The following is a 21,530-nucleotide window of genomic DNA, read 5'->3' on the forward strand; positions in this document are numbered from 1 at the left end:
ATCTCAGGAAATAGCCATGGCAAAACTGTGATCCCAAAAACCATTATTTTTGTTTGTTTGTTTTAACAAATAAATCTTTCCACTTGCCTACCTTCTAGCAATGTACCAGATACTAGTGCTCTGACGTTTCCTCCTGTGGAAAAGTCTTACAATGTCAAACGGCTCTTTACCATGAGGCTGTTTACCCCCACAGGGCAGCATGCTTTGCTCACAGTCCCACAGACTCTGCCCAAGGACCCAGTGCAGTATTTTCTAGAAGGTTGGCAAGTGAAAAATGGCAGTGCGACTAGTGTGCTCTGTCCCAGCAGCCTGAACCCCCTCGGTGCTGCTGTTTTTTGGAAGCAAAGGAAAAAAAAAATAATAAAAAAAAAATATTGAAAAATGGCTTTTCCGAGACTCTTAGTGAATTGAACCCAGCGAGCTCTCAGGATACAGCAGCCCGGCCTCGTGCTTCCCCTCACTGCTCTCGAGCAGGTCACCTCCACCCAGGCAGCCCACCCGCGCGCCCCAGCCAGCGCTGCTCCCGCAGGGCCACCGCTCTGGGCTTGTTTTGGGGTCCCCGAGCCTTGTTCTCTCTCTTTCATTTACTGGCTCTGCTGCCAATGGCAGTTGCCTAAAGGATCTCTTGCTCTCTGAACGCTGGGTTGCTTCCCCAAGGAAAAAAAGCAGCCCAGGCAATTCAAAGAGAGCCTCCATCTGCCCTAAACTGGGATTTGGGGGCACCGTGGGGCTCAACCCCAAAAGCAATGGGATAAGGGAAGTGTGAGGCTGGTGGCCCACGGACGTGCCCACAGCTCAGTGTCACTGCCAGGCACCACTGGCACTCCCAGGCTCCCCGGCCTGGGTGGCACGGAGGTGCTTCAGGGATGGGAGAATTCGGGGAGAGCCATGGTTCCATGGAGGGGGCCTGGGGCAGCCTCGGCACTGACAGGTACCGGCACTGCTGGCTCCCATGTGGGGAGATGTCCTTGTCTCCAACTGGCAAGAGCACGCACCACCTCTTTTTGGAGTTGGTCTCAGGTATGGCAAGGGCTACTTTGCCCCCAGGGAATGGGCAGGGGGTGGTAGGTGATGGAAACCATCCCTGGAGCATTTTTCCACCTGAGCACTGGGCAGGGATGCTCAGTGGCAGCAGATTAACCCTCCCGTCTGCTGGTGAGCGTGGCCGGAGCCACCAGCAGGATAGAGCACCTGCAAAAGCAGCCACACTGGCGCAGTGTGCTCGGCCACAGCAAGACATGGCTCAGGCACACGGTCACCAGCAGAGCAAAGTCCCCATCCCAAGCACCACTGGGGACATTTGGTCCAGGTCTCTGCCCTGGCTGGAGCTGTGCACGACACCTCCCGGGAGAGATGGCATCGGCCAAGGGCAGCTCCCAGGGACAAGGCAGGGACCCTACCCTATAGCTTGCTAGGTGCCAAGGAGCACCCAGCTGGGGTTACTTGGGTGCAGGGTGGGGGACAGAGGGCCCCATGCTAATCCACAGCTCTGCATTCACTCATTTGGTGAAGGAATGGAAAACGCACCTGTTGGAGATTTGCTCTAAAAACGGTTTGTCCTACCTGCAGGTTTTTCCTCCACACATTAACGGCCGCAAACGCCAGCTGCATCTGCTTCCTCCGCGCGTCCTTATGCCTTTTGTAAGCTATTTCTATGAATATTAAAAATATCCCGGCAACAATACCTCCAGCCACCAGCATAAACACACCTGAAATAAGCAGGAAAGTTACAGGGGGCAATGGAAATCGCAACATGACACTTCATTTCCTCTGTCTCACGCTCAGCAACAGGAGCATCTGTCAACCCAGGGTCCCCCTGGCCCCCTGCCATCCCCCCACAGTCCTGGAGGGGCTGGGAAGGGGAACGCTGCAGAGCAGGACAGCGCTACAGTTTGGGTACCCGCAGAGATGGGCAGAAAGGTGACGGGGTGCTGGATGACTGTGCAAGCTCCTGTCGGTTGGGCACAGGGCACGGGCTGTGCTGCAGTGATGCTGGGGACAGGCACAGTGCGCTGAGTGCTGCACCCAGCACCAGCGCAGACCCCATCCCCTGGGGCTGTGTGGTCGTTTGGACCAGAAACACAGCTCTGGTGCTCCTGTTTGGCTCATTGGGAAGGGCAGCTGTGCACAGAGCTCTCTGTGCTGTCCTGGCCCGCTGCGACTCTCGGAGCTGACATTTTGGGAGTGGTGTCTTGAGTAGACAGAGCAAAGTGCCCCCTCCCTTGGTGCTTGTGCCCTGGGTGGCGGTGCTGGTGAGGACAGGGTCCCGTTGGACACCCCTCGTCCCGCATCACCATGATGCCTGAGTGAAGGACTGGCAGCACTGCATTGCTGCAAGGGGAGAGCCCATCTGGGGGATCTCACAGTCTTTGCAAAGGGGGACCAAGGAAAAAAACCCTCTGTATTGCTTATCCTCCTCCTGCCCCCCGCCCACTGCCCAAGGCCAGCCGGGACACGCTCCTCAGGGCTGGGGAGCTGCCCCTCACCGCCAGCTCCCTCCTGCAGCAGGGTCCTCGCTCGCCTCCGCGGCTGCTCTCGCCTCCCCCGAGGTGCTGCTCCCCTCTCTCTGCCTTGGCGACAGCTCTGATTCCACTGTGACAGCCGCAGTTTGGCCAGAGCAGAGGGAGGGGAGCAATGTTCAAAGCAGGACAGCCCCACCGCTGAGGAAGCCACCCCAGGGAAGGTGGGGGAAGCTTTGCAGAGCTGTTTCGGACAAGGTTAGATTGGAACCCAACACAGCAGCCTCCCAGCGCTAGGAAAGCACAAACCCAGAAGAAGCAGAGCTTTGGCCCGAGAGGAGAGCCCCGGAGAGGAGAATGTCTTGAGCGAAAGCAGGCTACCCAGCGAAGAGGAAGAAAGAGGTTTGCAGAACAAACCTGCCATATTTTCAAAGGTGAGTGTTGCTGGGGCATTGCTACGGGAATCACACTCCTGATACCTCACCCAAGTCTTGTCCAAATCCTCCATGAAGCCGTTCTCGTGGGACCTGAAAGCACAAGCAGACACGACAGAGTAGTCACTGGGGACCAGCCATAGGCAGCTGGGGCACACGCTTCTGGTGCCTTCATGCCCTCCGTCCTAGGAGTCTGCACGTGCCTGCAGCCTACAAACACACAAACCGACAGTGCGTGTGCGTGCACATTTGTGTGTGCACACCTGGCTGGCTGCGTGTGTGTGCACATGCATGTGCATGCATGGCTTTTACATAGAGAGTGTGGCCTGTCTGCAGTGGCCATCTGCACTACGTGTGTCTGCATGCCACCAGGGCCGCTTGGGAGCTCAGGCAATGCAGGACCCCAGTTCTATCTGGTGAACACCAGCACCCTCCAGATCAAAGCAGGGGCAAAACTGCTGCCTGGCAGCTCCCCGCTGTGCGTGGCGAGGGCTGGGACTTCCCAGCAACTTGGTGTCACAGCTTAGAAGGAAACAAACCATGTCCTCGCCTGTTTATGCCTGAACAGGTAGCAAGCATGGAGGTAGGCACAGAGCATGCATTCCCCCCATGGGTCCCCCTTTCCTGGTATATCCCCACTGCCTTCCTAGGCCACCTGTAGCCCTGGGCTTCCCTAGCCTCTCCCAGGAGGACACCAAGGACTCTTGCTGCCTCTCCAGACTTCTCATATTGTTGTCCCAAATCCCATCTGTCCCGCTGCCACCCATCCTCATGGTAAGACCACCCCACAGATGGGGTCCCATGGCTCCCTACATTGCCCTGGGTCCTGCCTGTGTCTTCCACATCCTGCTGACCCTCCCTCTCAGGCTTTTTGTCTCTGCACCTTAGGCAGGACCCTGATTACTCCTGGCCCTGTCTCTCCATAAAATTAATCTCACATGTCCCCCTCCTTCCATTTGCTTCTTCCCAGCTGCCTGTTGCTCCATCACCACATTCCTCTGTCTGCAGGGAGTGTGGCATTTCTGAACTAATACAAGGAAAGCCCTTTTCATGCATAATATCAGACCGACTTGCAGCACTGTATGCTGCAGGCTAATGCTTGTATAAAATGTAAAAAAGCCTTAACTGGGCTCAACAGGACTGCCATATCTCTGCCTGACAGGAATAGCCAGAGTTGAAAGAAAAAGCCCTGGGACACCACGCCAGGGCAGCGCAGTGCTGCTGGCCAGGCTGAGCTCGCAGGGAGAAGCGGGGAGATGCCAGTACCTCTGCCTGCTGCTGCAGCCTGTGTCCTGCTCATGGGGACGTGGTGTTGGATGGCCTCAGGGCTGCTCGCTGCCCACTTTGCCTACGCTTCTGTGGCTGAGCACAGCTCCTGCTCCCTGCCCTGCTCTGCTCTGCCCTCCCACCAGCTCTGTGCTGCTTACCCAGCCCTGAGGCCAGAGCTGGGGCCCATGGATGCCCACCCAGGTCACTGAGGCACATCCCCTCCATCAGGAGTGACATGGCAGCCCCCAGACCCCCTGTCCCTGCAGCGGGTTTGAAGGGTTGGGGTGGCAGTGTCTGGCACGAGACTACTTGCGTGCTAACACATGCAGCATTCGGGGCAAGCCCCATGCCAAGAGCTGTGTACGGACTTGAGGATGGCCAGGGAGACGTTCTGCTTCCACGGGCTGTCCTTGCGCATCCCAATCCCGAAGCCGGAGCGGAAGAAAAGCTCCCCCGTCGTCACCAGGTCACACTTCTGGGAGGCTTCAAACTCCAGCACCGCCGAGTCCCAGATGAAGGCATGGAGCTTGCTGGACACCGAGAGAGGACAGACAGGTAAGGCTGGGCACCCCAGCTTGTCTGTAGCCACCGTGGGCACAACAGGGTGCTCCCAGCCCTAATTTAAACACTGAAGAGCATCACCCTTCTCCCAGCAGGGTCTGCGCTGCTGGGAGGCAAAAAGGCTTGGGAAGATTTTGAAGGAGGAGTATGAAGGGTTTACATGGGATTTGAAGCCACCCAGCCTTGCTCAGAAGCAAGTGCAGAGGAAGCCATGACCAGGGCCAGGGCTCCGACTGTGCCCTTCCCCACACAGACATCGTGCTCTCCATCCAGAGACCTGGCACACACCAGGACTAGGAAGATCCCACCCACCACCAGCTGGTCAGGTCCTGTCAAACCATGCTTTGACTGCAGCTCCCTCCAGGTTTGCATCAGCCCTGCTTGCTCCACCAAACTGCAGCTCCCTGAAACTCTTCCCAGCATGGCCATGCAAGGTGCTGGCCCCACTCACTTGTCCCTCACTGCCTGGATGGCTTCGGCAGCGCTCTCGTAGTTGTGTTTCTCCATATGCCGGTACATGGTGCTCAGCTCCACCTGCCGTCGGAAGTAGATGTCCACCGAGCTCTGCTTCACCGTGGCATAGATGAATTTATCAGAGGGGTTGCGCAGCTGAAAGGCAAGGGCAGGGCTCCTATTTCTTCTGTCCCTCAACCAAACTGGATCACCCCAAAGCTGTGTTTCCTAATTTCCCATCTCCTTCAGGGACCTGTTTCCCAGAGAAGACCTCGATCTGAGCACAGCTGAAGATGCCATGGGGCAGTGGATGATCTGAGACCATGCTGGTGGGGCAGGGGATGCTATGGGAAAGGGGCTGTGGCACTGAGGATGCAGGAGACCTGTGGATGTCCTGGGGCTGGCAGTGCTGTGGGCAGAGGACACAGTAAGGGTGTGGGATGCTGTGGGTCAGCGCTGCTGTGGGGTACATTCCTGCATGCCTGGGCTGATAGCTGTGGCTGTGTCCTTGCCAGAGCAGGAAATGAGTTTGAGACATGCTGGTATCTGCTGAGAGTATTGACTGCACCGCAGGGACAATTGCATTAGTTATAACTCATCCATAATGAATCGTTTCCTCGTTGGTTAGTGCAGGCTCTCCAGGAACTGGCAGGCAGTTTGGCTGGGTACGTGCTATTTCTGGACATTTTTTTTCCTGCTGATCCCTCCCTGTGTCTGTCCATTCCCACCCAGCACAGGGGCTCAAACCCACCAGCAACAGCCCCAGGCGAAGCTACCCGGGGCTCAGCTCCCTGGCACAGACCCACAGCCATGTTGAAGCAGGACCCTGGGTACTACGAACCACATTATATAAGCCAGGAGATACCCGCTGGAGGCATCTGCATCTCTGCCCAGAAGTGGACAGGGAAGGGGAAAGCAAGCAAGGGGTCATTACCCGGGGGTCGTTAATGCCCGTAATTCTCTCCTCAGGCCGGTCTAACACCAGGAAGGCTGCCAGATTGGCAGTGTATGAAGCCACAATGATCATAGCAAAGCCAGCCCACACCATGCCAAGAATACGGGCAGAGAAACTCCGGGGAGCACCTGGAGGGAGAGAGGCAAGGTCAGACTGACACAACAAGGGCTTGACTTGGTCACCAGCGCCATGTCCATCCCACATGAGACCAATGGCAGCTGCAGGTGCGCATCATCTATCTGCTCTGCTGACAGTTGTGCAAGGACCCCAAACCAAGGAAAACCCAGTTCCTTCCAGGACATGATGTGTCTCACCCTGAGTGGGTGGGTAACCCTGGGCAGGAGAAGCAGCCCAAGAAGGACCCATTTCCCATCACTGACGGTGAGGGGTGGCAGGACGGTCCACACAAGTGCCACAAGTGTGCCAACCCCATGTCACTGAATGCCCTACCAGCCCACTCCATGGAAAGCTCAGAAGATGAAGTTCCCTCATGGCATCACCCCTGACACAGAGGGAGGCAGTGGGAGAGGACACAGGCTTCTCCTCAGGCCCAGTGTCCCCCCCAGCTCAGGGCTGGGGTTGCAGAGCAGTCCCACTGCACACTGTGACGCACCTTCTCCGATGCCGGAGTTCAGCAGGACTCCCCAGGAGAACCACATTGCTGAGGAGAGGGTCAGGGCATCTTCCTCCTCCTCCTCACTATTCACTTTGAACCGGCCAAACGGGCTGGAAAACAAGACGGAGCTCTTCTCATATCTCTTATCTGGGTTCCTAGGGCTCTCCACTGTGCTGTAAGTGTCCTGACACAGCCCTGCCTCACTCATCCCTACAGACTGTGCCTGTGCCTCAAACAGCTCTTCACCCCTCATGTCCCACTGCCTTGCATGTCCCCTCTGCTGGTCTGCATCCCTGTCTGGCTCACACTGGTATTGGTCTCATCATGCTTCTGTCCAGGTCAGAAGATCATCTGATTCTGGCCAGCTCAAGCCTTTCCCACTGTAACATGGAGGAATCACCGCAGATTAACTGCAAAAGCCTCTGGGCACAGGGCTGAGGCAGGGACAGGCTCCCTGCCCTTCAGAGGAGCTGCCTCAGGGCCAAGGGAGGGGACTAACTCAGAGCCCAGGGGCTGACGGTCCCCTTGGTCAGGCATCACCACAGCACACGGTCTGACAGGCGTGTTCCCACATACCAAGTGCTGGGTACCCCACATATCCATATCTTTCAGCCTAGCAGCAGCCAGAGAGGCTGTGAACCTCATCCTGGGGCTGGTGGGGCAGAGAAATGGGTTTGGCTCCTGTGAAAGCCTCCTGAAGGGCTGCAGGGCTGTGCCTGAGTAAGACACTGCGGGGACCCAGGGGATGGTTCCCAGGAGCACCTCCCTGTCCCCTCTAGCCCTTGGGTGATCCGAAGTGCACTCACCTGAATCGGTCTAAGAGGTACAACATCACTGCCACCACGTGCACAGACAGCCCCACCAGCAGCCAAAGCGTGCTCTGGAAAGGCTGCATGAACGAGTCCAAGGTGCTGCGGGGGATTTCCTAGCACACAGGAGAGAAGTGAACAGCGCTGACACGCATCGCGCCTGCACCTTGCCCAGCTGGCTGGACTCACAAAGACCCCTGACCTGCTCTGAGCTCCTCCTGCTCTGCTACACAGGAAGGCTCAGAGTGGCTGAGACAAGCCCCAGCATTAAAACCAGCAGCCTGGAGGCTGGCATCCCACAGCAAAGGCTGGGATTTGCAGCGGCTGCCCTGGGGTGGCCCTGGGCATGGTGCAGGCATGGCACGTCTGCAAGCTAGGGAGCAAGGGGCCTGTTCTACAAAACATCCCATCCCATCCCATACCTTCTTCACAAGGATGGTGAGGCCCTGGTACTTGAAGGGTTTGGAGAACTCAATGTACTGTGCCCGCTCGTTGTTGATGGTGAGGGGAGCCACAATCATGTCTGCTTGGCCGCTCAGTAGCTCCCCCATCATCCCATTCCACTCCTTCTTGTTGCTGTTGTTAACCTGCCAGAGAGCCAGTGCAGGATCAGCCCACTGCCCCGACACCTGTCCCCCACCAGCCAGGACCCCCCCCCCCCCCCCCCCCCCCACTTTGTGGCAGGCATCCTGCACTGCCCTCCCATCCCACTCCTGCTCCAGAGAAAGGCCTGTGGGTGTTTCGACATACAATACGGGCAAAGAGATATCACAGGCAGCCCAGACTCACCCGCTCTTGGGTACCAAATTTACCATCAGCCACCAGGTGAACCTCATAGGTGAAGTTCATCACCCCTGCCAGCCGGATGAGCAGGTCGATGCAGAAGCCGTAGCAGCACAGTGCCACGGTTGGGCGGCCTGTGGGCGGGAGAAAATGGGGGGGACAAGTGGAGGCAGCAATTTGCCAGGGACCCCATGCAGGATCCGTGGCTGTCCCCAGCAAGAACAGCCGCCTGCATGGCTCTGGTTTTGTATGAGATGTAATCACATTATTCAGGCAGGGCCATCCACTCTGACTGCCCTTTCCCATTGCTCCCATCACCTATGGGTGCTGGCAAGCTGGAGGCAAAGGGGTCTCGATTCATTTTCTGTGTCCCAGTGAGGCGGGCTGAGGGTGCTACTGAGCCCTGCAGGTGATGGAGGCGGCTTGGTGCCTGCAGGCTGTGCTGGAGGGGTGCTAACATGAACCCATCAGTTTGAACACAGTCCAGGACACAACGCGGGGCTGGGGTGTGTGTGTGTAAATGTGCACAGGAAAGCGTGATGGACCAAGGGGATGCACTTCAGGAGGATTTGGGCAAGCCTGGCATTGCTAAGCAGCTCGTACTCCCCACCGCGTGCTCACTCCTACTCCTGAAACAGGCTTAACAAAATGGTTTGAAACTGGTGTTGTTAGTACCAGTACAGCAGGTGCTAATGTGCCTTGAGGATCTCCCTTCTGCTTGAGATCAAGGATAAGAGAATTGGAGCATGTCAGGAGACAGAAACATGGGATGCAATCCCCCATAACAGCCCATCTGGAGCCCACCCAGAAGAGACACAGTGGGAAAGTAATCTGTTGGGGTCGAAACCCTGAATCCCAGTGCCTAGTTACTGCACAGCACTACTGTGGGGCTGAGCTGACAGAGGGCAGTTGGGGGCTAAGTATGCTGTCACCTTTCTGGTCCTCATCCTTTGGGCCTCCTGAATGATGAGCAACCTCCCTGGGCACCCCTTCTGGGGACAGGAGTCCTCATCAGCTGGGAGGGCTGGGGGAGCTGCTGCGCTCACCACCAGACTGAGTTACCTGGGATGGTCTCGTTGGGTCCGGTGCAAAAGACCTTTTTCACAGGATCTCCATTGATGGTGAATTCCTCCCTGCATGTCCCATCTGCTTGCGTGGGCTTCACATACACAAAGGGCTCTTGATGGATTGTCACGATCTGCAAGGTGAAGCACAAACACCCTCTTGCCGGTTCCCCTCCAGAGTTATGCTCCCCTGGGTGGTGAGCTGGGCTGCCCTCTCCTTGTAAGCATGGCCAAAACACCATGGTGCCCTCCTCCGCTGCCATCTCAGCACGTGAGACTGCTCAGCCCAGCAGTGGAACCTGGCTGTGGCATGGGGAACATTTGCTTTTCCTGCACCCAAGATGACGACTAGCCATATTGGCATCCTCCTTTGTGTGGCACTCACCTCAGCCTCAAAGCCTGTCACACCCTTCTCTCCCTAACAGGAGGCTGATGACAGCACACAGCCAGGATTAGTGCCCTGAATAGAGCTCTAAATGCTGTCACACTGCCCCAAGCTAATGCAGATATTTCAGTCCTGCCTTGGACCTTTTCAGTAAAGCAGCATCCCAACACATCTGCACCACCTCTGCAGGAATAAGGGCTCACTGCCAGTGGGAATGTCTGATTTCCCTTGCCTGGACACTAGGACAAATGAACGGCCACACTGGTAAGACTAGCCTGCCCAGGATCCAGTCACTAAAGTGGCTGCTGGGCTACACTTAAGGGAAGAGCATGAGAAGCAAAGCAAGAGTGGAGGGACCTTCTCCCAGTGTCACGTCCAGCTTCTGGCCATCAGCTCTTCAGGGAGCTCCTCAGCCCAACACTGCAACCACCTGCCCACCTCCACTAACTTGTTCCATCTCCTTTTGAACCTGTTTCCTCCTGGCCTCTGCACTGTCTAGTAGCAGTAGGCTCCAGAACTGAACTATGCCTTGGCCAAAGGAGCCCATCCCCGTGTGTCCTGCAAACCCATGCCAGGTGCCAAGAAATGGTGAACGCCTTATCCCTCCATCCCTCCCTTCTGTACTCTTATACCCCCTTTCCAGCTGTCTCTCTCCAAGCCAAAGGATGCCTGCCAGCCTATCTAGTTTGTCTCCAGCTGGAAGCTGTGCTGTAGCTCTGAACACCCTCCAGTACCTTCTCTAAGTTGTTTTGTTACATCCTCTCGAGCTGCCAGGTGCCCTGGGTTTGCAGATGCTGCTGACAGCTGCAGAGGCAGCAGTGGAAGTGGGAGGCAGATAAAGTCAGAGCCCTGCATGCAGAGAGCCGAGGAGACCCACCACTCCCTAATGCCGTTTGCTGTTACCTTCAGCTTGGTTGACATCTGATAACCTTGAGGTTTCTCAGTTTCTCCCCCTGGCCAGATAATCTTCCGGTCATTGGTCAAGACCTGTGATCAGTCCAAGAGGAAGGAGATAGACATGAAGCCACAGACAGACACCCCAGCGTACCCACCCCTCCTACCCAACCTGTCCAGGCCTGTACATACGTGGCTGCCGTTGTAAATCCCAACTTGGACCAGTTTCCGATTCTGCAGGTTCATGATGCTGTAGTTGGCAAACTTCCTGTCCCCATCCTCATTGAACTCCACCCGTCCCGTGACACCCTCTGAGTACTTGGAGGACATCAACACCCTACCAAGAGAAACACAGCAGGGCCAACCTAGAAAACCTGCTGTGGCTATTGGGACATCTAAGAAGGCATCAGAAAGGCAAATGCTTTCTCTCAGTTGCCTGCCATATGCTCGCTACCCTATAGATACACAGACAAGGCTACCTATGGTCTGTTCATAGACCTGTGGTCTTCCCCTCCTGGTGGACGGAGTCAGTTTCCCAAACGTTGCACTCCCATATCTTGTCATTGTCCCTTGTTTTCCACCAGATCAGTCCCATTACCTTAAGGAATGGTCTATCCCACAGCACCCAAGGACACCTTCCTCTGGGGGTCCCTTGGGAGCTGTGTCCATGCCACTGTTCCTGGTGCTTCTGTCTGCCTGTAACAGCCTGGGTAGTGCCCCAGGCACACACATACACCACCAAAGGGAAAACCAGCCCCCAAACCCTGGAAAGATGATAGTGAAGACACGGAAGAATTGCCTGAGCCATTTGCAGAGCACCATAGAGAACAACTTCAAATACCTCATGCCAAAGATTGAGTTGCTGCAGAAATTTTTCTAAAATAATCTTCAGGCTTTGCAGGTCTCATGCTCAACAGAACTCATATCTGCAGCAGGGGCATCCCACAGACACCACGACCTCGTCTGCAGAGAGCAACCCCTGGCACAAGATCCCGCTGCCAAAAGCAACCCCCTGGTGCAGGTGGCACACTGCAGAGAGCAGCCCTCCCACACAGGGACCCCAAGGGAATTGCTGCTTTACCAAGATCCAGCCTGCAGAACAGGTCCTTGGGGCTCCAACATCTGCAGTGATGTAGCCCAAAACCCCACACAGCACCAACACTGGCTTCTGGGAAGCCCATGCAGCATCTGCTGATGTCACTGCCCGCAGCAGCAAGGTCCAACACGTGCATGCTCTGACCTGCTGAGACCCCGCCACCCAAAACCACAGCACCAGTCTTTGCCACAGCAGAGAGAAGCCTGCCCATGCATCGAGATGTCCTGCCCCCAAGTCCTGCTTGCAGCACACGGACCCATGCCACAGCCCTGAAATGTTCGGCAAGAAATGTGTCCGCAGCACTGAGCTCCAGTTTGACAGAAATCCCCTTCACCCTGGATGTGGCAGAAACCCCCCCTTTCTTCCCTCTTCCACCCACAGAATTAAGATCCAGACCAGAGGAGATCATGGCTCCCAGGTCTCTTCTTCCTAGAGTTGTTCCCTGCTCACACTGATCCCAGCTGCCCAAGAACTGTGCAGAACATGGGTTGGCATGAACTGAACTGGTGGCAGGCACCAGGATGACGCCTAAGCAGACAGGACAAACTGGGGTCAGTGCCTGAGACCATGTCCCAGCTAGCGTTCTAGGAGAGATGTAGCCCTCACATCTGAATCATGCAGGAGAGTCCAAGCAGTCCTGTGCCACATGCCCCAAAGCTTTAATGACAGATACTCTGAACAAAGCTACTGTGTTGCCCTCCTGCACCTTTTCCATGTGCTCCCACCTTTTCCAGCTCTCCCCTAGCAGGTCCTCTGCTCCCTCCAGCAGGACCCTTTCCCAAATACCTCTTGAAAAGAGGTCCTGTCTTCCAGATGTTGGTGTTGCCCACACAACCTCGTGGCGGGTCTGTGATATTCTCCTTCTCAAACAAGTCATGCACGGCCTGGGCCACCACCGCGACAGCATCACTGATGTGGGCTGACTCGTTCTTCCCGTTGATGAGCTGCAGACCGATCACTCCTGCCACAGGTAGAGGGGAGAAGGCAGGTCAGCACCCCCAGGCACACCGGCTGCTCCAGTGTCACTGCCATGCACAGGGCTTGGGGACCAGCAAGCACAAGGTTATGTGCCGAGGACATCGTGGATGCGGCTGGGGACTTGCCTGAGCTTCAGGCAGGAGCAGGCAGGGGAAGCGGCTGCAGCAGCACTGGGCTGGCACTGTCCTGCCTGCTGAAGTGGGACTGGGACAGCTACACAGACCGCTGACACCCTGTGCTCCATCTCCCCACTGCATCGCTCAAGCCTTTCCCCGAGGTGATGATCAGCTCGCAAAGCCCCGTGAGCTGGATTTGGGGCATGACAGGGTGGCCAAGGCTGCCAGAGTGCTGTCCCCCCGTGCAGGCAAAGGGAGCGGAGAGCAATGTGTGGGACCCTCCACTTGCTTGGGACCACCATGGCATTGCGTTCCCCCAGCCCAAGGGGTCCCCGGGAGGGCAGGTGCCAGTCGTCCCAGCTCCGAGCAGGCTCCTCCAAGCCTGGCTGACAGCAGGACGGGCACCTCTGGCGGGTGCCTACCATCAGGGGCGTAACGCAGGGCATTGCCCGATATCTCCCGTTCCCCCACCAGCCACACGTAGCCGGAGCCTGTCATATTGAGCATGGCTGCTGATCTGTACACCGTGGCCGCATCATCCTCACTGCAACGAGAAGAAGGGAACGGCAATGTGGCTCCAGGTGCCGGATGGCCCCTTTTCTCCTGTATTGGATCCCAAGGGGGTGGCAGCACCAGTGAAAACATCCCCAGGCAGCCCTCCTCTGGTAACTGGTTCTCCTGGGCAATGACTAATTCCTTGCAAAGGGAACCTTTCTCTCGTCTTCATCTAATCCCACAGCACCCAGCACTGCTGAGCATCTGCAAATCCAGCCCATTCCTTATGGCTTACTGTCTATAGGCATGGGGACAATAAGACTCCCTTCCTTCACAGGTGGATCAGGACACATCATCAGTAACTATTGCTGCTTTTGCAGCTGCTAACACTTGGCAAGGCAGCCAGAGGTCTAAACCATAATTGCAAGGTCCCTGGCCAGCAGCGTGCACAGCACAGCATCCACGCCCTGCCTGGGACATGGGGCTCTCAGTGGCTTTTCTCTCATGCTCCTGGAAAGGACAAGAAGCCCCAAATCTGCACTGACTCCAGCGCTGGGCAAAGGGGAGACTGAGGAAATCAGAGCAGGGAGGGGGAAGGGACAGCTCTGCCTTACCTGGCCGAAAGGATGATGACACGAGCCTCCAGCTCCTTAGCCTCCAGCAGCAGTGACGTCACGTTTTTGGTTCCAGGATCAAACTGAAGCACTTTCTCAGCCTGTGGTTAGTGTGAGCAAAGCTGGTTAGTGGGGGAGCCCCAGGACTGCTTGTGAGAGCCATGCTATCTAGAAAAGGGTCAAGAGAATTCATTAAACTGCACAAAAGTCAGCTAAATAAGATGGGTTATAGCTATTTTTTTCTTTTTTCTTTTCTTTTCTTTCTTTTCTTTCTTTCCTTCCTTCCTTTCTCTCTTAAGATTTTGGCTTTTTGGTTTTTTCTTTCTTTTTTTAATATGTTTTTTATTTTTTTTGCACTGTGCATGCAAACTGAAGTCAATCAAGACCCAAAAAGAGGCGTGCATTGTACAGGAAAGAGAAAAAGGCTTTGAAATGCAATTGAAAACTCAAACGAGTGTTGTTTTTCAAAAACATGGGAAATGAAAAAAACATATTGCACAGGGTTAACCTTTGGGAGCAGAAGTGAACAACTTACACCAAGGAACCGTTTCCTTTGGGGAGGAAAGGGGGTTGGTTCAACTTTTCAAAAAAAAAAAACTTGCAAGTTAATTACTGGTTCACATGCATGTTTCAAAAAGAAATCCTTCCAGGGTCAGCTGGCTAGGTTTCCATTCTCAAGTCCAAACCAAACTATCTCAACATAAAAACGTGCTACCAAGAAACATAGTCATGGATCTTTTTTTTTTCTTTCTTTTCTTTTCTTTTTTTCTCTTTCTCTTTTTTTTTTCTTTTTTTTTTTTTTTATTTTTCTGGTGGCTGTGGCTATTTTTCATTTGCTAGTTAGGTTGGTGGGCGGCGTGCATTTCCATGCATATATACCTTGGGTCCTCGCTTGTTGTCATAGGAAAGTTGGTCGAGGTTTTCATAGTTCCTTTTTTTACTCTGATGAATAATGTGCACAGAGAAAATATGTAGACACAGAAGAATATTATAAACAGTTGAAAATGACGTGTAGTAAAGCAATCCAACATCCACCTCCTCCTCCACTGTTTGCTAAAGGGTCTCTATAACGCTGGAGCTCGCAAAAACCACTATCAGGAGAGAGTGCCTCAGCTCTCACGGGAGCGTCACGGTGCAAAGCCGTACCGGTTAGAGCAAGCCTGAGTGTCACAGCTGGTGCGATGCAGTTGCATTTCCCTTGCGGGACTGGGGAATTCTTCAGCAAGAAATTTTTATCTTAAACTCAGAAACAATCTACGCATCTCTAAGGGCCTAAGTGGTGGGATTTCCATGGAATTACTGTGGAAGTAAAGGACAAAATGTTGTGTACGGAAAGTGCTGGACAAACACAAACTGTTACAGTTAAGAGTATTAGCATTACTACTGTCACTATTATCATTACAATCCTGTCCACCCTAAGAGAGTTCACAGCAGGTAAGATGTCTCAGCTGAACTTCTCACCTCCTGCAAGGAGGGAGCAGCTTTTTGGAGCTCTGTTGCTGTCCAAAAGAGAAAGAAAAAGCTCTCTACAACTTGTGTTGGCTCAAAGCGTGGCAATATGAAGCAATGGTGATCATGGGATGGCATTGCAGCTTTTACCTGGTGCTTGGGGAGGGCCGAGGGCACCTCGTGGCTCTGCAGCACACAAGTGGCCCTGGGAGGCACATCTCCTGGAGACCACAAAGCCCAGAACCTGGCCCTACACGTGGCTAGGGGGGGTCACTGCTTGGTGGTCTCCATGCTGCTGACTGGAGTATCACACCTGGACTAGGGGCAGGTGGCTGAGTGTGCACTGACCCTGCAGTAATGGAGCGGAGCAGAGAGCCTGCTCCTCCCCTTGTCTCCTGCCTGAGACACTTCTGCTGCTTGGCCCCAAAGGAGCCAGGGGCAAGAAACCTACTTCTAGATAGGTTTCCTCTCCTCCAGGCAGTGTGCTGAGGGTCAACAGCCCCTGTTCTCAGGAGCCTTGACCCTGCAGCAGCGTGCACAGAACCCTGCGGATCTTCCTGGGAGCAGCCTTTGTGGCCACGCCAATAACATCAACCTGATAGCATCTGCAGGATAGTGCTCGGCAAGTTTTGGTGGGACATAGTCTGACCTCTTCTTCTTGGCCCTGTCCCACCCCAGCTGGGCATCCCTGATCAGTGTGTATGGGGTTTGGGACACGGCTCTATTCCGATCTCCATTTCGCAGCATCTTATGGCAATGGCAACTGATCCCTGCCAGGAACCCGAGCCTTTGCATCCCAGTAATGCAAGGGTTCATGTTTCCAGGTTGTTCCTGAGGCAGCCAATTTTTATCTCTGCATCTTGCTTTCCGAACTAAATAGCTTGCCTCTTCCTGAGCACTCAGACCAGTTTTTGGCAGGAAGTTTTGCCAGATCTCCTTTCCGTGCAGCTGTATGATCTTTTCTTTCCTCTCCTTGGACACAGCCTGACAGGTTTTTTATTGCTCAGAGAAGTTGGGTCCTTGCAAGGAGAAGTACCTGAGGAGGCAAAAATCTGCTTGGAGTCCAGGTCTGCCTTCACTTCTGATGACGTTCACAGCAAGGATTTCTGCAATGGCTTCTCAGAGTCTGCTCAGATTGCAGTGAGACCCGGAGTAACAATTGCTTCCAAGGAGAGCAGAGCTGCAGCAGATCAGCATGAATATCCTCCAGCGATGAAGTATTGGCCACTCTTCCTCAGGCACCATCAATTTAGCCAGGAACTTGGTCATCTGTCTTGCAGCCTCCAGCCACAAATCACCTTGTGTGTGTGGGATGTGCTGGCACCTCGACCCAAGCTGGTCAGTAAAGTGAAGCAGAGTCTTGGGTGCAGCAAAGCTGGACCTGGCAGCACCTGATCTCCTCTGCCTCTCCCTGTCACTGTCCCTATTGCCAGAACCAGACCAGTGATGTCTCCTCTCTTTCCCATTTTTCCGTGTGGTCATGCAGTCCTTCCCTGCTCCTCAGCCTGTTTTTCACAGAAGGACCCACAAATTCAAAATTCACTTTCCACCATGTTCTCCAGCATTCACTCCAAAAATTACCAGCTTCATGAACAGCACTGTCCCAGAGAGAGGGAGCCAGCACACCAGGGACCTGTCACCTCTGATTTGGACAAATTCTCAGAGCCTGGCACTCCTTCCCCAGCAGCTTTGGTGCACTGCTGGCCTGCCCGGATGAATGAGCAGAATTGTACTGGGATGGAGCAGTAGCTCCAGGCTAGAGAGTTACTGCAGACAAACCTAAGACAAGGCTAGCACAAGGGGTGCACCAGGGCTGGCCAGCCTCGCCCGAGTGCTGGGCTCCCAATGCCTGCTTCAAGTGCAAATCCATGCAATGGTGCCTGAGTGACACCCGGGGCTGACACAGACTCCAGGGGACACATTGTGCTCAGATCCAAAAGCTCAGGTAGGCAGGTGAGCCTCTGACTCACAGCAGATCCCCCAGGTCCTCAGGGGCTGTGATCCAAGCTTTGAAGAGGCTGAGAACAGGTCTCCTGCCTGCTCCCTCCCCAGGTCCCAGGCTGCCCTTCAGGAGGCTAAGGAGGGGTCCAGGGTACCACTTCATGGCATGAAGAGTCAGCACACCAGTGATTAGAAGAGCAGTTAGACAGCAGAAGAGACTGAGGAAGACAAGAAAGCCCCAGCGGGAATACCTGCTACCTTCAAGACCGGTCAGACCAGTTAGTTTGACCAAAGCAAGCTCCTCAAAGCAAAAAGAAACAAGACGCAGTGGCACACCCAAAGGGAGGACAAGGTGACCTACCACCACAGAGTGCCCAGGCTGGAGGACGGCCAGGGCATTTGCAGTAGCCCAGTGGCTGCTAGGAGACACCAAGACATGTTGTAGATGCAGTGCAAATGTGGGGCAGGTCTGAGGACAGGCCCTCCCTCCCCCATCTTTCAAGACCCAGATCTCAAAGGCTTCCCTGTAGGATGGGCAGGCTGAAGAAGAAATACACGCTGTGCCTGGGAGCATTGTGTGGAACAAGCAAGGAGTGGCATGAGAGGGAGCAGCAAAACGGGATGCACAGGTGCTGCAGGAAAACAGAAAGTGGAAATCAAAAGTTGCAAGGAAAGGGTTGACAGACCAACAGTGGGAACAACCTGTCCACAATTTCCCTGGGTGAGGGACCCTGCACTGGGAAGAGCCTCTGGAGAGAAATACTGGCCCGCTGTCACCCAGCGGGAAGCTGCCTTTGGAGGCAGGAGGATCCCACCATGGTTGGTGGCACACCAGTGTCTCACAATGGCCTAGGATGCAGCAAGGATGAAACTTCTCAGAAACCACCGCCAAACCCAAGCCTGTTGGTCAGTGTGCCAGCCCGCAGCCCTGCACCAGTCGTTCCTCCAGTGACTTGACAAGAGGCGATGATGAGCAGTGGCAGTCTGCACCCTCTGGTCTCTCAGCTCAGCCACCAGCTCCAAGCACAAGAAGTGTCTACAGCCACGTCTCCTCAACAGCAGGTGCCCAGTGTCCAGCACCTGCTGGAGGGGCTGGAGAAGAGCAGGTTGTGGTCCCTGCCTGTCATCCAGGAGGGAACAGCCAGGAATGGGTGCCTGCCCTGACATTGCTGGAGACTTGGAGATGGGCTCAGACTCTGCCCATCCAAAGGGGACCTCACCCTGCCCCGAAGAGGACATGCTAGGACTTCACCCCACAGGGCAGGTGGTGATTCCTCACCTTCCAGACAGGCACCTGCCTTTGAAGCACTGCAGCCGAATGGTTCCCTGCGTTCTCCTTCCCTGCTTGTCTTCAACACTTGCTCAGTCCTTTTAGCCAACATCAGCAGATCTGCGGTAGTCCTCCTGAATTTCTAGCAGGCTTGGGGACCTCCCCTGCTTCCCTCCCGGCTCCCCTGCATGGCCCTGAGTGCAGGTGCAGTGCACCTCCTCGATAAAGCTGCTCCCGCCAGCCACAGCTGCCCTCTTGTAACAGCATGGGGTGTCAGGAAAGCAGCGTTTGGCATGTGCTTCAATGGAGATGGGAACGGGGCGCCAGCCTGCAGCCGCAGAGCTGGCAGCTTTATAGAGAGGGTGCATTATACCTCCGCGCACCAACGCGCCGGCTGCCCTTGCCCCTCCTAAGCCACTAAGCTCTGGTTAGCCAATTCAGAAGCTGCTTTTCGGGGTTGGTTTGGCACTGCCTGGCCCCTGGGTGGCTGTAATGGGGCAGGTGCTTCCCTAAGCTGAGCGACTGGTCCTCTCCTTAGGTGGGAATCTTGGGCGAGGCATTTGCAGAGCTCCAGGTTATCCTTCCCTTCATTTTGTAGTCGATTTACATGTAGGAGATTTTGACCATGGCAAAGCAAGTGAAATGAATAAAGTACAAAGTTCTGTCAGGTACTAGTCAGACACTGTTGATGCTTTAAGCATGTTAGCCATGTTACAATGGAAAGAAAAGGTGTTTTACATACAGAAATCTACATACATACAACAGCCCGAGACTTCTAGTTTTGTTGTTGTTGCTTAAACAAAGCTACAAGACAATGTTCAGGAACTGACCTTGGACTCTCTCTCCTCCAAAAGGGTCTCCAGCTTCTTTTGTGCAGCACGACCTTCATGGTCGTCGCTGACTATCAGAATGACGTGATTCCAGTTGAAGACTCTCATCATCTCAAACCAGACGTTGGCCTGGTGAGAGTATGGTGGGACCGTGCGCAAAAAGGACAGGTGGATGCTCTGCAAGGAAGAACAAGAGCTCAACATAGACTGGTTGGGTTGTCAGCCAGGGTGCATCTCGGGGACCGGGCAGGTTTGCAGGGACAGGGCTGGGATCGCGAGGCCAGAGAGGCAGAGCAGCAATTTTTGGTAGACTTCTGGGTTACATGCCTTGAGATAGCCTCTGGGACCTGCACTCCTTTCTTCTGGCTGAGAAAGCAAAGCCTGGCTATGATTTTGTACCTCTCTTTGGTTAACCCAGCACATGGCAAAGAGGAATTTTTGCTTTGCGGTCTGTAAATGCACGGTGGAGAAAAGCCTATCTAGCAAGGAACTGTCACCAACGTTCAGTGCAAATATAGCCTTTCCTCTTGACCTTTTGAAAATATTACTGAGCAATGAACATGAAGGGAAAAAAAAAAATCCCTTCGGAGAGTGACAAGGAGCAGATGCAGGGACATGTGGGTATATATTAGTTATCTGCCATGAGAGAAGTTCAGAAAAGCAGTTTTATAATATGCTGTTTGGCTGTTTCTAGGTCAGCCTGTTCTGCAGCAGCACACAGGAGGAGGCAGCTCTGGACTCATGCCCCAGCTAACCTATCTGATTTGGTTGAAGACGTCATTATGGTTGGATGATTGAGCAACAGCAATTCCAGCCTAATTAGGTACAGCACTCTTTGGGGAGCAATTGGACCAAAAGCTGCAGCTGACAGAGAGGTTTCAAAAAACGCAGCTTTTCCAAAAGGCCCTAGAGTCAAATATTAGAAAATGAAAGGGCTTATGCTCAGCATGGATGCTACTTGATAAACCAGCTACGTGTTGGAGGGAGGTAGAAGTATGAACAGGAGAGGACAAAGAGGAAAGCACTATGATATTTCTTTTTTTTTAAGGCTGAGAGGGTCCTCTGGACCAAACAGGGCTTATCCAGACCTGCTCATCCAGACAGCAGACCCAGCACACGTCAGGAATGTCCTGAATGGGCCAAAGTAAATCACACTGCAAGGGAAAAGGTGTCATGTCCACCACGGACCTGCACAGGAAGAACAGACAGACCAGATAATGCCTTTTCCTCACACTCAACACAGTGATAAAGGCAAACTGACCCATGCGACGTAGAGAAAATAGCACAAAAGCCCTGTCGTGGTCAGGTCTCTCTGCACTGGGACAGCAGGTCCATTCTGCTGCCCTGGCTCAAAATACAGAAATGATGGAGGCAGAAGCAAAAATACCAAAGCGCTGGAAACATTTCCTAAATGCTGAATAGACTGAGAAGTGTGGATGTTTAATTGAAGGAGGAAATGAACCGGGGGGGGCTGTAACAAGCATCTCGGAGCTGCAGTTTTGTATGGCTGATACGCACATTCCCAATTACGTGAAGAGCAGGAGAAATGCAGCTTACCCCACAAGCCCAGCACTAATCTATGGGATTGGAAAGAAGCCCTATAGGGACAAGCAACTATGGTCTCCGCACCAACACAGTGCTCAAGCTCCCTTGGGAGTCAGCAGAGATGCCCAAGCATTTCCAGCTCCAGCTCCACAGCTCAGGGCAGGGGCACTCAGGACAGGTCAGAGCATCTGTGATTTTTAATCCCTGAGCACTTTTAAGTGGTTTGAAGAAAACCAGGGAAAATGAAAATGGAAATGGGGAAAAAAATCAGATGAGAGGAAAGAAATGAAAAAAGTACAGAATAGTTAATAGTAATAATAATCAGGAACATACAGGCTAAAATGTCGAAATTCTAACTTAAAATTGCTTCATTCCCTTTTTGAAATGAAAACATCTTTGAAATTTCAATATATTGCATCGAATTATCTTCTAGTTTCCCAACTAGCTTGCAAAAATGCTGTTTAAATTGATCGTGGCTTTCTTAAGTGTTGTAAATACATATGGCTAGGTTCAG

The 21,530-nt window shown here is 53.9% G+C and overlaps 1 protein-coding gene across 12 annotated transcripts in view; it reads right to left on the minus strand.

The window, feature by feature from the left end:
• The window catches only part of GRIN1 (glutamate ionotropic receptor NMDA type subunit 1), a 40,194-nt gene that overhangs the window by 8,960 nt on the left and 9,704 nt on the right, over positions 1 to 21,530 (minus strand). For 6 of the 12 annotated variants that reach the window (XM_056352739.1, XM_056352743.1, XM_056352745.1 and 3 more), the window contains exons 3-19: positions 19,472 to 19,648; positions 14,861 to 14,923; positions 13,982 to 14,082; positions 13,295 to 13,416; positions 12,565 to 12,739; positions 10,875 to 11,019; positions 10,692 to 10,775; positions 9,402 to 9,537; positions 8,346 to 8,473; positions 7,979 to 8,143; positions 7,554 to 7,672; positions 6,745 to 6,857; positions 6,111 to 6,259; positions 5,175 to 5,332; positions 4,531 to 4,692; positions 2,877 to 2,986; positions 1,564 to 1,709 (exon numbers count right to left, since the gene is read on the minus strand). In XM_056352739.1, coding sequence (XP_056208714.1) covers positions 1,564 to 1,709; positions 2,877 to 2,986; positions 4,531 to 4,692; positions 5,175 to 5,332; positions 6,111 to 6,259; positions 6,745 to 6,857; positions 7,554 to 7,672; positions 7,979 to 8,143; positions 8,346 to 8,473; positions 9,402 to 9,537; positions 10,692 to 10,775; positions 10,875 to 11,019; positions 12,565 to 12,739; positions 13,295 to 13,416; positions 13,982 to 14,082; positions 14,861 to 14,923; positions 19,472 to 19,648 — 2,253 coding nt within the window. Of the gene's footprint in view, positions 1 to 91; positions 134 to 1,563; positions 1,710 to 2,876; positions 2,987 to 4,530; positions 4,693 to 5,174; positions 5,333 to 6,110; positions 6,260 to 6,744; positions 6,858 to 7,553; positions 7,673 to 7,978; positions 8,144 to 8,345; positions 8,474 to 9,401; positions 9,538 to 10,691; positions 10,776 to 10,874; positions 11,020 to 12,564; positions 12,740 to 13,294; positions 13,417 to 13,981; positions 14,083 to 14,860; positions 14,924 to 19,471; positions 19,649 to 21,530 lie in introns of all 12 variants that reach the window. The other 6 variants (XM_056352744.1, XM_056352748.1, XM_056352741.1 and 3 more) reach the window with 2 other exon arrangements.

This window comes from Falco biarmicus, chromosome 9, assembly GCF_023638135.1.
Source record: "Falco biarmicus isolate bFalBia1 chromosome 9, bFalBia1.pri, whole genome shotgun sequence".
Taxonomy (NCBI): Eukaryota; Metazoa; Chordata; class Aves; order Falconiformes; family Falconidae; genus Falco; species Falco biarmicus.